A 13,610-nucleotide genomic window follows, 5' to 3' on the forward strand; every position below is an offset into this window, starting at 1 on the left:
ACATCCCCTTGGCTTATTTTATAACTGGCCGTCTGTACCTTTTGACTCTCCTGACCTCATCTACCCACCCACCCCCACCCTCTGCCCCTACAACTACTCATTTGTTCTCTGAATCTGTGAGCTAGGTTTTGGGTTTTTGTTTGTGTTTTGTTTTGCTTTGCCTTTACGTATAAGTGAGATCATATCTGTCTTTGACTCTCTCTGACTTATTTCACTTAGGGTCATGCCATCTATTCATGTCACAAATGGCAAAATTTCATTCTTTTTTTTAATAACTGAATGATATTCCATTGTATGTGTTATATATACCACATTTTCTCTATCCATTCAGCCATCAATGGACATTGAGGTTGTTTCCATAAGGTCCCTGCTTATTACAGCAGTTGATTGATGCCCACCCTCTAACATGACTGTCTTTATTTTACTGTAGGTATGTAAGCCAGGTAACTGTCACTGACATAGCAGGTAAAAGGAAATGGCACTTCCTGTGCAACTGTTGGTTGGCCGTGAACCTTGGAGACTGTGAGCGCGACCGGGTCTTCATGCCAGTCTCAAAGAGGGAGCTGTTTTCCTTTAGGTACTGTTGAGAAATGATGATATGCTACCTGTCTTTGAGACTCTGTTCATTTTCTCCATTCTTTTTTCTTTCTGTTCCTTGGACAAGACAATTTCAATTGACCTACCTTCAAGTTTGACCTATCTTCTTTCTCTTGCCAGCTCACATCTGCTATTGAGCCTCTAGTGAATTTTCCATTTCACTTACTGTATTTTTCAGCTGCACTCTTTCTATTTGGTTATTTAAAAAAAATAACTTCTGAGAAATTCCCTGGTGGTCCAGTGGTTAAGACTCCACACTTCTAGTGTAGGGGGCAATGGTTTGATTCCTGGTCAGAGAGCTAAGACCCCCATATGCCTTATGGTCAAAAAACCAATACATGAAACAGAAGCAAAATTGTAAACAAAAATTCAATAAAGACTTTAAAAATGGTTCACATTTTTAAAAACTTTAAAAAATTAGTTAAAATAATCTCTGGGGACTTCCCTGGTGGTTCATTGGAAGACTCCACACTTCCAATGCAGGGGGCATGGGTTTGATCCCTAATCAGGAATTAAGATCCTGCATGCCACACAGTGTGACCAATAATAATAATAATTTCTGTATCTTCATTAATACTCTATTTAGCAAGACATCATGCTCATTTACTTTCCTTTAGTTAGTTCAACATGATTTCCCTTATTTCTCTGAACATATTTAAAACAGCCGATTTGAAATCTTTAGTAAATCCAGTGTCTGGGCTTCCTCAGTAGCAATCTGTTGAGTGTGGTGTGTGTGTGTGTGTGTGAGGGAGAGAGACACTTTGTTTCCTTTCGTGTCTTGTGATCTCCTGTTGAAAACGGGACATTTTAAATAATGAAACGTGGCCACTCTGAAGATCCGATCTCCTTCCTCTCTCCCAGCACTTGTCCTTAGTGTCTGTTGCTGTCCTGTGTCTGTTTTGAACTAATCCTGTAAAATCTGTATTTCTATCATATGTGAAAACTGAAGTTCTTGCTCAGTCAGTTCAGTGGTCAGCTAATAACTAGACAGAGACTTCTTTAAAGGCCTGAGCCAGTAAGCCTCCCAGCCTTTGCTGAGGGGTTTTGCACACATGTTGTGCCATGCCTTCAGCATGCAGCCAGGTAGCTGACAGCTCTGCCTGAGCCTTCACTTCCTGCTTGCTGAGAGCTGCAGGGTTCTTCCAGGAGCAGAAGTGTAGGGCCTGACCAGCTATTTCCTGAGCATGCCAACATCCCTGGGCATGCACATGGCCTCCTATCATTAAATTCCCAGGACTGTGTTAAAGCTTTTCAAAACTCCTATAGACTTCTGACTTTCTCAGTGAGGGTTTTTGATGAGCCCGTTGTTTGCCTACCATATCAGGCAGCTGTGAAGTTAAAACAGTTGCCTCTGAATATTTTTGACAGTGCCCTCAAAGAAGAACCATTTTTAACTGGATGAGTGTCCAGTCATATGAAATAAGGGCAGTCTTGCCAGTGGAGTTTTCCTGGGAACTACCAGACAAGTCAGATAATGACGGCTCTCTGGGAAGGACGCTTTTAATCCCCTTCTGCCCGCTCTAGTGACTGCCAGGCTGCTGGATTTCTCTGTGACTGAAGGCTCTTGGTTTTCAAGGTTACCATAGAGCTAGGGGAAGGGAGATGGGGAAACAGGGCCAATTAAAATGCCGCAAAATTCACTGTTCTTACTGATGTTTAACCATTTTTCTTATGTAAACACTCCTACAAATCTTTGGTTATTTACCTGAGTTCTGAAAATTTTGATTCTGACTTTTTAAAAGAAGTTTTATCATTGCTTTTGTGGAGGAATTTTCAGAGGTGTTCATTCCTCTGTTTCCACTGACCCAAATGGATTTAGACAGTTTACTACTTAGAGCAGTAGTAGCCGCCAGAGCAGTAATTTGTGGCAGCTCCCTGATTTGACAGGGTGATGTGATGAGAGCCAGCTGTGAGCTGCACGTGCAGTCGAGGTACGTTACAAAAGAGGAACCCCAAAACCAGGAGATGCTGATCTATGAGCTGACAGAAAAACTGCCCATCCTTCCCCATAGAATAAGACATTATCAGCCTGGAATGTAGGCAACTCTCTCAAGGGGTGAGAAGAAGGCATGTCTATCTTTATTACCCCAGAAAGTCTCTGGGAAGCAAGAAGTCTCTGTCTTTATAATCTGGAAATGTAAATTGTCTCCAAAGAGAGATCCTGATTCTGTCTTCTTAGGGCTGTCTGCTTACACAAAGATACTTGAAAACATAGTCCAAGAGCAAAGTTTGTAGAAGTGCCTAACTGTGAAGCATTCATGGAGGACTGCCTTTCAGCACTGCCTCTGTTGTTATGTCGGTCTACCTGTTATTCTTCTAAGGTATGTTGTCTTTTCTCTTTTTAGTATTTTCTCTTAATCCTTGATGTCCCAAATTTTACCGTATTTCTTTTCACTGTGGATTTACCTTTTTTTTAAAATCCTGTTTAGCACTCAGAGTGTACTTAAAAAAATTTTTTATTGTGGTAAAATACACGTAAAATGTGCTTTTCTGGGGGGCCGTGCTGCACGGCATGCAGGATCTTAGTTCCCTGACCACTGGAAGCCTGGAGTCTTAACCAGGTTCCAAAATGCATTTTTGATATACAGAGTCATGTGTTCAATAAACAGAAATTCTCAAATGTCACTTCTGAAAATACTGCTCCTCTGACATTCCCTCTCTGTGTGCAAAGTCTCTCTAACGCTCCTCCATGGTTTTAAGCCTCTCTTGCATGCGTATCTTTGTTGTCTGTGGCAGTTCACTGATTTTCTCTTAAACCAGTGTCTCTTTCTCCTAATTATTTTGTTTTGAGGACCATATTTTTCCATTTTAAGATTTCAAATTTATTTTATTTCTGGGTTTTTCATGATTTTTTATTCTTTTGAAGTGAACATTATTCCTTGTATCATTTTTATATCATTATTTACTGTCAAGTTCTTTATTTCAGGTGTATAAAAGGTAGCAGGGATTGGTTAAATTGACTTGCTCCAGATGAAGCACATAAGAAACAGCAGAGGCTCAGGTCTTATCCCCTCTCCTACTGAATGAAGATTCTTTCTTCTAAAGCACAGGGCCTCCCCTCAAGGCCTTTGGATCTTGCTGCAAATTGCTGAGACATGGGATACAATAGTAGCAAACAAAACAATCACTACAATGCAAGCAGCAACTGACGTTTTCTTTTATATATATATATATATATATATATATATATATATATATATATATAACTTTAAACTTTGTTTTGTATGGAGATTAAACTGATTAACAATGTGTGGTAGTTTCAGGTGAATAGCCAGTGTACTCAGCCATGCAAATACATGTATCCATTCTCCCCTAAACCCTCCCTCCCATCCAGGCTGCCTCATAACACTGAGCAGAGTTCCATCTGCTATTCAGTAGGTCCTTGTTGGTTATCCATTTTAAATATAGCAGTGTGTACATGACCTTCCCAAACTTCCTCACTATCCCTTCCCCCAGCAACCGTTTTCTAAGTTTGTGAGTCTCTTTCTGTTTTGTAGCTTTACTTGTATCTTTGAGCAACCTGAAATGCTTAAAGTCTTTGTCAGACTGTCCCACAAAATTAGTTTCTTCTGGACTGAAATATTGTGTTGGCTGCCTTTCTCAGCATTAGATTTATAAATATGTTTAGGAATGTGGGGTTGTAGGTGGGTTTCATTTTTAAATCTCAACATCTCTCTCCTTCTCCACATATCCCTGACTAATCTTTTCTCGATCTTTTTCGTGCAGCCCTTCACATCACTAGTCTAGAACCTAGGGTTTATTTTATGACCCCATCTCGAAGCTCCTATTCCTCAGAGAAACGGATGAAAGGACCTGTCGCACACCTTGTCAGAGCCAGTGGGTCTCTTGGCTGTGTTCTGGTCGAGGGGCTGCCCACTCTCACCTGCCTCCCTACTTACAAACATGTAGCCCTGCAGTAGTTTTCCGGTTCTGCAGAGTTCTTCTGTGAGCTCCAGCCTCAACCCTGGCTGCAGGCAGTGAGGTTGGCTTTAGTTGCCCTTCCTTTTCCCTCCTGCCTTGGATCACTTTCAGTTACTCTCTGGGAATCAGACTTTGGCCTGTGTATGCCTTCTTCCAGACCTGGAGCTCAGAATCCTGTGCCTTCTCCCCCACTTACCATCTGGTTTCTCACCCCATGCCTCTTCTTCAGAGACATTTGTTTTTAAGCCCAGCTAATATTTTTAATTTTTCTTTTTATATTGTATTTATAGTTTCTCGGGAGAGTAGAGAAGGTTCTCCAAGTATGAGTTTACCTTATATAAGTTTACCTTACCTTATAACTACCTTGAGTGGAAAAAGTGAAAATGTTAGTCAGTCAGTCATGTCAGATTCTTTGTGACCCCAGCCCGCCAGGCGCCTCTGTCCATGGAATTCTCCAGGCAAGAATACTGGAGTGGGTTACCATTTCCTACTCCAGGGGATCTTCCCGACCCATGGATCAAACCCAGGTCTCCTGCATTGCAGGCAGATTCTTTACCATCTGAGCCACCAGGGAAGCCCCTATCTTGAGTGGAAGCTTAATGCAAATTTTCCAAGAATAAAAAAGACTTATCAAAACCTCTGGTAAAGCCAAAACAAGGTTTTAGTTTTAAAATCTCGTAAAGTTACCCTTATCCTCAAAAACCTTTTACCCTGTGGTAACAACAACAGCAGCAAAAATCATACCGTGTCACCTGAAAGCTTCTTCACAAAAGTGTTGAGCAGTGGCCGAGCTGTTGAAATGTCGCTTGCCGCCAGTTGAACCACATCTCAAACGAGGGCAAGTTCAGAGTGAAATCTTATGCATTTCTTGTTCTGATGTATCTTGTTAGACACCTGTTCTCCTCCATGATCACAGAGAAGTTCACCCAGGATTGCCTGTGGCTCTCAGTCGCAACTCGACACCCCTGGAACCAGTTTACAAGGGTCCAGCGGCTCACCTGCTACATGACCCTCCTTCTCTGCAACATGGTCATCAACGTCATGTTCTGGAAAGTGAACAGTACCACCACCAAGAGAGATGAGCAAGCTCGGGGTGAGCCCTGCCGTGTGCCGTTGCTGCTACACTCCAGTCCTTCCTACAAGTTAGAAACGGAGTCACGACGGGCCTTCATTTTTCCTCTGCTGCCCTCCCGTTAGAGTACTCATCTAATTCTACTCTTAAATGAGAATACTCATTTACTCTAACATTAGAATACGCATTTTCTCATTGATCTCACTCATTAACAAATGAAATGGCCTTAGAGACACATCAGGATCTTGACTGTCGAAATAACTTGCTATCCTTAGATAATCATAGTTAACTGGTAAATAAATACTTAAACTGCAGGGCGTAGAGCATGGACTTTGGACCTGGCGGCGGGGGTGGGGAGGAGAGGGCGGGGTGAGCTGAGAGAGTAGCTGGCGTGTACAGTACCACGTGTGAACTGGATAGCTAGTGGGAAGCCGCTGGAGAGCACAGGGAGCTCAGTTCAGGGCTCCGTGCTGACCTGGGGAGGCGGGATGGGAGTAGGGGTGGGAGGCAGGCCAGGAGGGAGGGGATATATTAATGTGTACTCACAGCTGATTGCTGCGCAGCAGAAACTAGCACAACATTGTAAAGCGATTATACTCCAATTAAAATAAATTTTAAAACAACACTTAAACCTGGGAGAGGAGTGTCTCGGAGACAATTTCAGTGGTTAAGGATGAGGGTTGATGTCATGCTTTTTTTTTTTTTTTCCAGTGGGCCCGTTTGCTGTGACCTGGTCTGAACTGCTCGTCAGCATCCAAACTGCAGTCATCTTTTTCCCCATCAGTCTTGTGATCGGGCGGCTTTTCCCGTTGATCCAACCACAGGAGCCTCTGCCTGTCTTTCCTCCCATCCAGACCTCGTGCCCCTTGGATGCTTCTTCAGAGCCTCTCTCTCTCACGGAGGTGGTTGAGGTGAGCGTGGTGTCAGAGTTCACAGGTAAACGTCATGCTGCCCTCCCCAGCGTGGTGGAGAAGGCCAGTGAATGAGGCTCTCCGGCAAGGCTCCGGAGCCCTGTTAGCTGTAGAGCTGTGCTCTGATCCCTGTGCCCTGCGCCACCGTCATCCTGCCTCCAGTTCTTTCTCTTGATTCTGGAGTGTTCTCAGCACTGACGTGAGTGCAGAATGCCCTGCTCTGGACGTGTCTTAGTCTTTTGATGTTTGCTCAAACTCTTCTTCTTTCATCCTGGATTCTCTCCTAAAACTAGTTCTGAAGCTACTGTGAGGTGACTTCTTTGTGAAAAAGGACAAAGAAAGTGAAAAATTGAGGTCGTTTACACTAAGCATAGGGCTTCCCAGGTGGCACTAATGATAAAGAACCCACCTGCCAATGCAGGAGACGTTAAGAGTCGCACATTCAATTCCTACATCGGGAAGATCCCCTGGAAGAGGAAATGGCAACCCACTCTGTATTCTTGGCTGGAGAATCTCATGGACAGAGGAGCCTGGAGGGCTATAGTCCATGGGGTCGCAAAGAGTCAGACACGACTGAAGCGACTTAGCATGCACATACACTGAGCATATGCCCCTCCGAGGAGATAAACCACCTCATGACTGTAAGTGCTCCCAGTCCTGAGTTCAGTGTAAAACTGACTTTTCCCCTCTTGGTTCCACTTTCAGGAATTAAAGGAAACTGTGGGATTCCTGCTCAGGAGAAATATGTACCTACTCTCAGAGTGCGAACCATCTTCATGGCGTTCTGACAGCATAAACGAGCTGCTGAAGCTTTTGTCCGGCCTCATCTGTTCTTACTTAGAGCATCCAGGCTGTCCCCAGCAGGCAGGACCCTACTGGGCAAATGGTAAAGTTCAGTAAGTTTTAGGACCTGATCTTTTATCTGCCCCACTCCACACACCCGACATGCTCTCAGCATAATCAACAGGCATGATGCCACCTTCTGCTGTTTTTTCATTTCCTTAAACTCCCAGCAGAGGGCAGACAGCTCTGCTACCTCTCAGAGCTTTTGAGACAGCATATCTGGTCTTACAAAGTAAAGATGAAAAGAAAAACCCACCAAAAATGTCCTCTGTCTCAGACTCCTCCGTACTCCATCTGCTTTGTCAGAGGCTGTGAAAGTGTCATTTTCTCTTTCTTCCATGGAATGGTGTTTGGGCCTTCTAGGTACTCTGCTTCCCTGGTGGCTCAGACAGTAAAGCGTCTGCCTACAATGTGGGAGACCTGGGTTCCATCCCCGTGTCGGGAGGATCCCCTGGAGCAGGAAGTGGCACCCCACTCCAGTACTCGTGCCTGGAAAATCCCGTGGACAGAGGAGCCTGGTAGGCTATAGTCCATGGGGTCGCAAAGAGTCCGACATGACTGAGCGACTTCCCATTCACATTTATATTCTGCTAAGTTGCTTCAGTCGTGTCCGACTCTGTGCGACCCCATAGACAGCAGCCCACCAGGCTCCCCCGTCCCTGGGATTCTCCAGGCAAGAACACTGGAGTGGGCTGCCATTTCCTTCAATGCATGAAAGTGAAGTTGCTCAGTCGTGTCCGACTCTTAGGGACCCCATGGACTACGGCCCACCAGGCTCCTCTGTCCATGGGATTCTCCAGGCAAGAGGACTGGAGCGGGGTTCACATGTACTGCAGTTCTGGTGAAAAAACTCAATTAGCTTTAAAAATTACTTTGATTCTCTATCAAAGTAATATAGGATTTTACAAATTGTTGCAAATATACCAGCCTGCTCAGAGAATACAGTTCTGTATTCTTCAGTCTTCATTGACTAGGAAATTTAACCTCATTATCAGTTAACAGGGGGCTTCCCTGATAGCTCAGTTGGTAAAGAATCTGCCCGCAATGCAGGAGACCCTGATTCAACTCCTAGGTTGGGAAGATCCGCTGGAGAAGGGATAGGCTACCCACTCCAGTATTCTTGGGCTTCCCTTGTTGCTCAGCTGGTAAAAAATCCTCTGGCAATGTGGGTTACTTGGGTTCAATCCTTGGGTTGGGAAGATCCCCTAGAGAAGGAAAAGGCTACCCACTCAGGCATTCTGGCCTGGAGAATTCCATGGACTGTATAGTTCATGGAGTCGCAGAGAGTCATACACAACTGAGCAGCTTTCACTTTCATCAGTTAACAGATTGCTTGCTTCTACCAAGAATTTCTGTTCCTTGAAATCTTCCACTTGTTCACATGTCAACCTGGGCTGTATTTTCAGTGGTTCCTGAAAACCACCATCATTTCTGCAGTTACCTGCTCAGAGTTCTGCAGAGGCTCCAATCTCACTTACAGACACTGGGTCCCACCCAGGCCGATCACCCCAGTGACTTCCTTGATGCAGTCCACCAACTGCAAAAACTCCAGGAACTCTTGGAAACCCATGTTCTTCCCACAGAGCAAGGGCTATCCAGGTAACACACCCCACTGGGCTTTACCACATGTCGTCTTCCTAAACCTCTCTGTCAGCTGTTGACTTGGTTGGTTATTCCTTCAACTTCTGTTCCTAAGGGAGGCAACCAGTTTCCCCATCCTGGGCCCAGAAGAAGGGAAGCAGCGTCTCTCTAAAGGCTGGCACAGATGGTTGACATACTTCTGCTGGCTCCTTCTGGGTGTCACTAGCCTGGCCTCAGCCTTCTTTACAGCACTTTATAGCCTGGAACTGGACAAAGACCAAGCCACCAGCTGGGTTATTTCGATGATACTGTCATTGCTTCAGAACACCTTCATCAGCCAGCCAGCAAAGGTACGTGAGAAATTGTCACTCCAGCATGGGAGGAAGTGCTATAGTTGCAGGAAGCTTGGGAAACCAAAGTCTGTGGGTGTCAGTCCAAGGTGCCTCATGGTTCTGACAACTTGATGAGAACAAAAAGAAACAGAAATGGACAGGGTAAAATTTGTTAGGGCTGTGTGTGTAGTAGTCGTGGAAAAAACTAAGGAGAACTGGTAAGACTGGTAGAAATTTAGCAGAAAAGGATGGGGGAGTTATGAGAGACAAGTTAAAAAATCAATAATAGGGCATCCCAGGTGGCACTAGTGGTAAAGAACCCACCACCTGCCAGTTCAGGAGACCCAGGTTCAGTACCTGGGTCCAGAAGATCCACTGGAAGAAGGCCTGGTACCCAGCTCCAGTATTCTTGCCTGGAGAATTCCATAGACAGAAGAGCCTGGCGGGTAGAGTCCATAGGGTCACAAAGAGTTGGACACGACTGAAGGGACTTAGCACGCATGCAAACAAAAAATCAATAATAAACTACTAAGTAAGAAAACTTACTTTTAAAAAAATCTTCATTTTCCTTAAACTTTAAGGAAAATGTCATACACAAACGTGTAGGAAGTAGTATAATGAATCCTAAATTCCTGTTACCCAGCTTCAACAGTTACCCCACAATTCATGGCCAGTCTTGTTTCATCTATCTTGGAAAAAAAATACCAGACTTTATATCGTTTTATCCATGAAGATTTCAGCCTGTGTATTTTCAAAAGACAAACCCTCCTCTTTTTAAAACATAAATATGAGCCATTATCACACCTAAATAACCATTTCCTGATATCTACACAACAGTGTGAATGTACGTAACACTGCTGAACTGGTCACCTTAAAATGGTTAAGGTATATTTTAAACTTAAAATGATAAGTTTTTCGTAATGTGTATTTTGCTACAGGTTTTAAAAATCCAATCAGTGTTCACATTTTCCTGGTTGTCTCCTAAGTGTTTATAGTTGTTTTGTTCAAATCAAGATCTAAATAAGGTCCATGTGTTGCAGTGAGTTGCTCTGTCACATGTTTGTTTTTTAATTTATCTATTTTGACTTTTAACTGTGCCAGGTCTCTGTTGCTGCACACAGGCTCTTCTTTGAGGTCTGTGGGCTCAGTAGTCGTGGTACAGCTCCCTAGTTGCTCTGTGGCATGTGGGATCTTCCTAGACCAGGGATCAGACTCATATCCCTTGCACTGGCAGGCAGATTCTTAAGCGCTGGACCACCGGGGAAGTCCTGTCTCATGCATTTTTATACTTAATCTAGGAACTTCCCTGGTGGTCCAGTGGGTAAGACTCTGAGCTCCCAATGCAGGGGGCCCAGGTTCAATCCCTGGTCAGGGAACTAGATCCCACATGCCACAACTAAGACCCAGTGCAGCCAAATAAATAAATAATAAATAAGTTTTTTTTTTAAGAGACTGTAAAAAATAAGTAATCTATACGTTCTTCATCCCTTTATCTCTGTCCCTCATTTTCTGTTCTTGCTACTTTGCTTACTATGTATGTGAAGAAACCAAGTTGTCCTATAGAGTCTCCAAAATTCTGAATTTTTGTGACACAATTACTTATGCTTAAAGAACCCACAAGCAGACCTGGGGAGCTTTTGAAACATTTGGAGCCAGGCCTCTCTCCAGACCAGTCAAATCATAATCCCTGGAGATGGGATCCAAGGCCCAGAATGTCACAAACTTCCCAGGTGATTCCAAAGAAGAGCCCCGTTTGAGAAGCACTGATCCTAAAAGATGGACAGTGTACAAGGAGTGGGTAGACCTTAAATAAGAACTGCGGGAAGAGACAATAACAGGAGCTCTTAAAGAGATTCCGTTAGAGCAGACACACAGAGAAAGACTTTGCGGAAATGAAAAAGGCCATTTGCAGATTTTAAGAATTCAGGCTTTGGATTGAAGATGTCATTATTGAGAATCAAATTAATGGACCAGGATGATCAAACTTAATGCAAAACATAAAGGAAAATAGACAGTAGATCCAGTTAGGAGGAGTGGTAGTAATTAAACAGTCTAAAAAATTCCATTGTTGCAAACAAATACTGAATTTGTGGAAAGGTCTTAACTATTTCCAGGCATAACTAATTTAAAAAGATACACGCCGAAATGGAGGACAGGAGTTCTGGAGTGGGGCCCAAGGTCCTGAAATCAGCTGGTTGCCAGGTGATGGCTGCTCACCCGTGGATCACGCTTCGGGGGGTATCACTGTGAATACAAAGCTAGTTTTAAGCTAGAAAAGTCAGTATTACAAGAGAAAAGTTCATGAGGGAGGGCTGTTCTAGGTCCTTGAAATAAATGAGCCATTTTTAATATGGATCAGACAGTGTACTAGGAAGTTATTGGTCATTTCCTTAAGTGTCATAATGAGATGAAAATGGCCTGATTATTAGGAGGCCTTGAACCTTGCACATGTGTGTCAGTCACGTCCGACCCTGTGTGACCCCATGGACTATAGCCTGTCAGGAAAACCCCATGAGATTTTCCAGGCAAGAATACTGGCGTGGGTTGCCATTTCCTTCTCTAGGGGATTTTCCCGACCCAGGGATCGAACCTGCATCTCCTGCATCAGCAGGCAGATTCTTTACCACTAGCACTACCTGGGAAGCTCCAGTTTTTAGGAGGCACATGCTTAAAAACAGGCAGTCCTTGCCTTGAACTGTTGTAGTTTGTGCATGAATTTCAGTCACTGTGGTTCAGTTAAATAACACCAGTTGCCAGCAAGACAGTTCAAATCTCAGCATGGGATATCAGCTATGAGTGATTACATAAAACGCCAGCTACTACTAGACCTTCAGCCCATAATTCACTCCGTACACAACATGTATTTTTAGGTGTCTGTCATGATCCATGACCAGTCCTGTCACATCTCAAAGCCTGGGTGGGTGCTCACTGGGCATCCCGTTTATGTACAGACAGCAAATTGTGTAGTTGGGTTACTTTCTTGTCTCTCAGTCATAAACAGTGACACTTGACCATAAAATGGATAACGGAAAGAGGAATTGGGCCAAAAAAGACCAAAATGCAGCAAGTTAACAACATGATAATGCAAAGTGAAATTTGAATAGAATGTGAATGGAGTTATCCGAGAAGCAGCTGGCCGTAGGAAGATTGCCTGTGTTCAGGGGGCTATACCGGCCAGATGAATTTAGTGAAGTCGAACTTACCAACCTAAATGAAGAAATTGGTTATGAGGAAAAGGATGATGACATCCTGGAGGAAGTAACACTAGCAACTAATATTAAACAACTAATATTAAATGAACTCTAGGAGATATTTCACAGCATTGAAAGCAGAAAGGATAAGAGGCTGGAAGCCAGTGCAAACTTAAAACAGTATGACAGTCCACCAAACGGATAGAAAAGATGCTGTCCCCAAATTCTAACTTACATAAGAAGAGGAAGGACAGCATTGTTCAAATTAGTCTTGATAAATTTTTCAAGAAATAACTTTAATTCTTAATGTTTCTGATGTTTTAAATTACATACTAATTCTGCTGCTTTAAAATTTTTCCTTGTACCTTTATAGCCCACAATAAGAGATTTTAATGTTTTGACATGAGTCCTTTTTTCCCCCCTAAGGTAGAAGATTGTCTTTATTTTTTTTTTTTTTCTTAATTTAGTTGGCTGTACCAGGTGTTAGTTGCAGCATGCAGGATCTAGTTCCCTGACCAGGGATCCAACCCAGGCCCTCTGCTTCGAGTGCATGGAGTTGTAACAACTGAACCAGGGAAGTCTCCTGAATTTTTAGAGGTCACAGAACAATCATAATTTTCCCCACTGATGATTAAGATCACCTTGCACAGTTTCAGCTTGCAAGATCATTTATGTGATCCCATGCTGCTGCTAAGTCGCTTCAGTTGTGCCCAACTCTGTGCGACCCCAGAGACGGTAGCTCACCAGGCTCCGCCGTCCCTGGGATTCTCCAGGCAAGAACACTGGAGTGGATTGCCATTTCCTTCTCCAATGCATGAAAGTGAAAAGGGAAAGTGAAGTCACTGAGTCTTGTCCAACTCTCAGCGGCCCCATGGACTGCAGCTCACCAGGCTCCTCCATCCATGGGAGGAGGAGCAGTATCCATCCCATAATGCCATGCAAAGTGAGAACTACCTTTAATTAGGTATGAGATGTCATGATGTCTATTATTTTCAAATGGTTCAAAGAAGTATATACTGTGAAATGTTAGCTTTTGTATCTTCCAATTTTTATGTATGTTTAAAAATTTTAATAAGGAATTATATAATCTAAGAGTTTGTAGAAGAAAAATTATATAAAACTATTTTTAGAAGAAAACATATGGGAAAATCTATGTAACCTT

General features: G+C 43.4%; 1 protein-coding gene and 1 non-coding gene across 2 annotated transcripts in view; both read left to right on the forward strand.

Moving 5' to 3' along the window:
- The window catches only part of PKD1L3 (polycystin 1 like 3, transient receptor potential channel interacting), an 81,016-nt gene that overhangs the window by 37,780 nt on the left and 29,626 nt on the right, over positions 1-13,610 (forward strand). Inside the window, 6 exon segments of the mRNA XM_052656753.1 lie at positions 431-577; positions 5,409-5,611; positions 6,302-6,501; positions 7,207-7,387; positions 8,751-8,943; positions 9,041-9,275. Coding sequence (XP_052512713.1) covers positions 431-577; positions 5,409-5,611; positions 6,302-6,501; positions 7,207-7,387; positions 8,751-8,943; positions 9,041-9,275 — 1,159 coding nt within the window.
- Positions 10,561-10,633, forward strand: TRNAG-CCC (transfer RNA glycine (anticodon CCC)). Its single transcript has one exon. It is a non-coding gene; the product is annotated as a tRNA-Gly (tRNA).

The sequence above is a fragment of the Budorcas taxicolor genome, chromosome 18 (genome assembly GCF_023091745.1).
Source record: "Budorcas taxicolor isolate Tak-1 chromosome 18, Takin1.1, whole genome shotgun sequence".
In the NCBI taxonomy this organism is placed as follows: Eukaryota; Metazoa; Chordata; class Mammalia; order Artiodactyla; family Bovidae; genus Budorcas; species Budorcas taxicolor.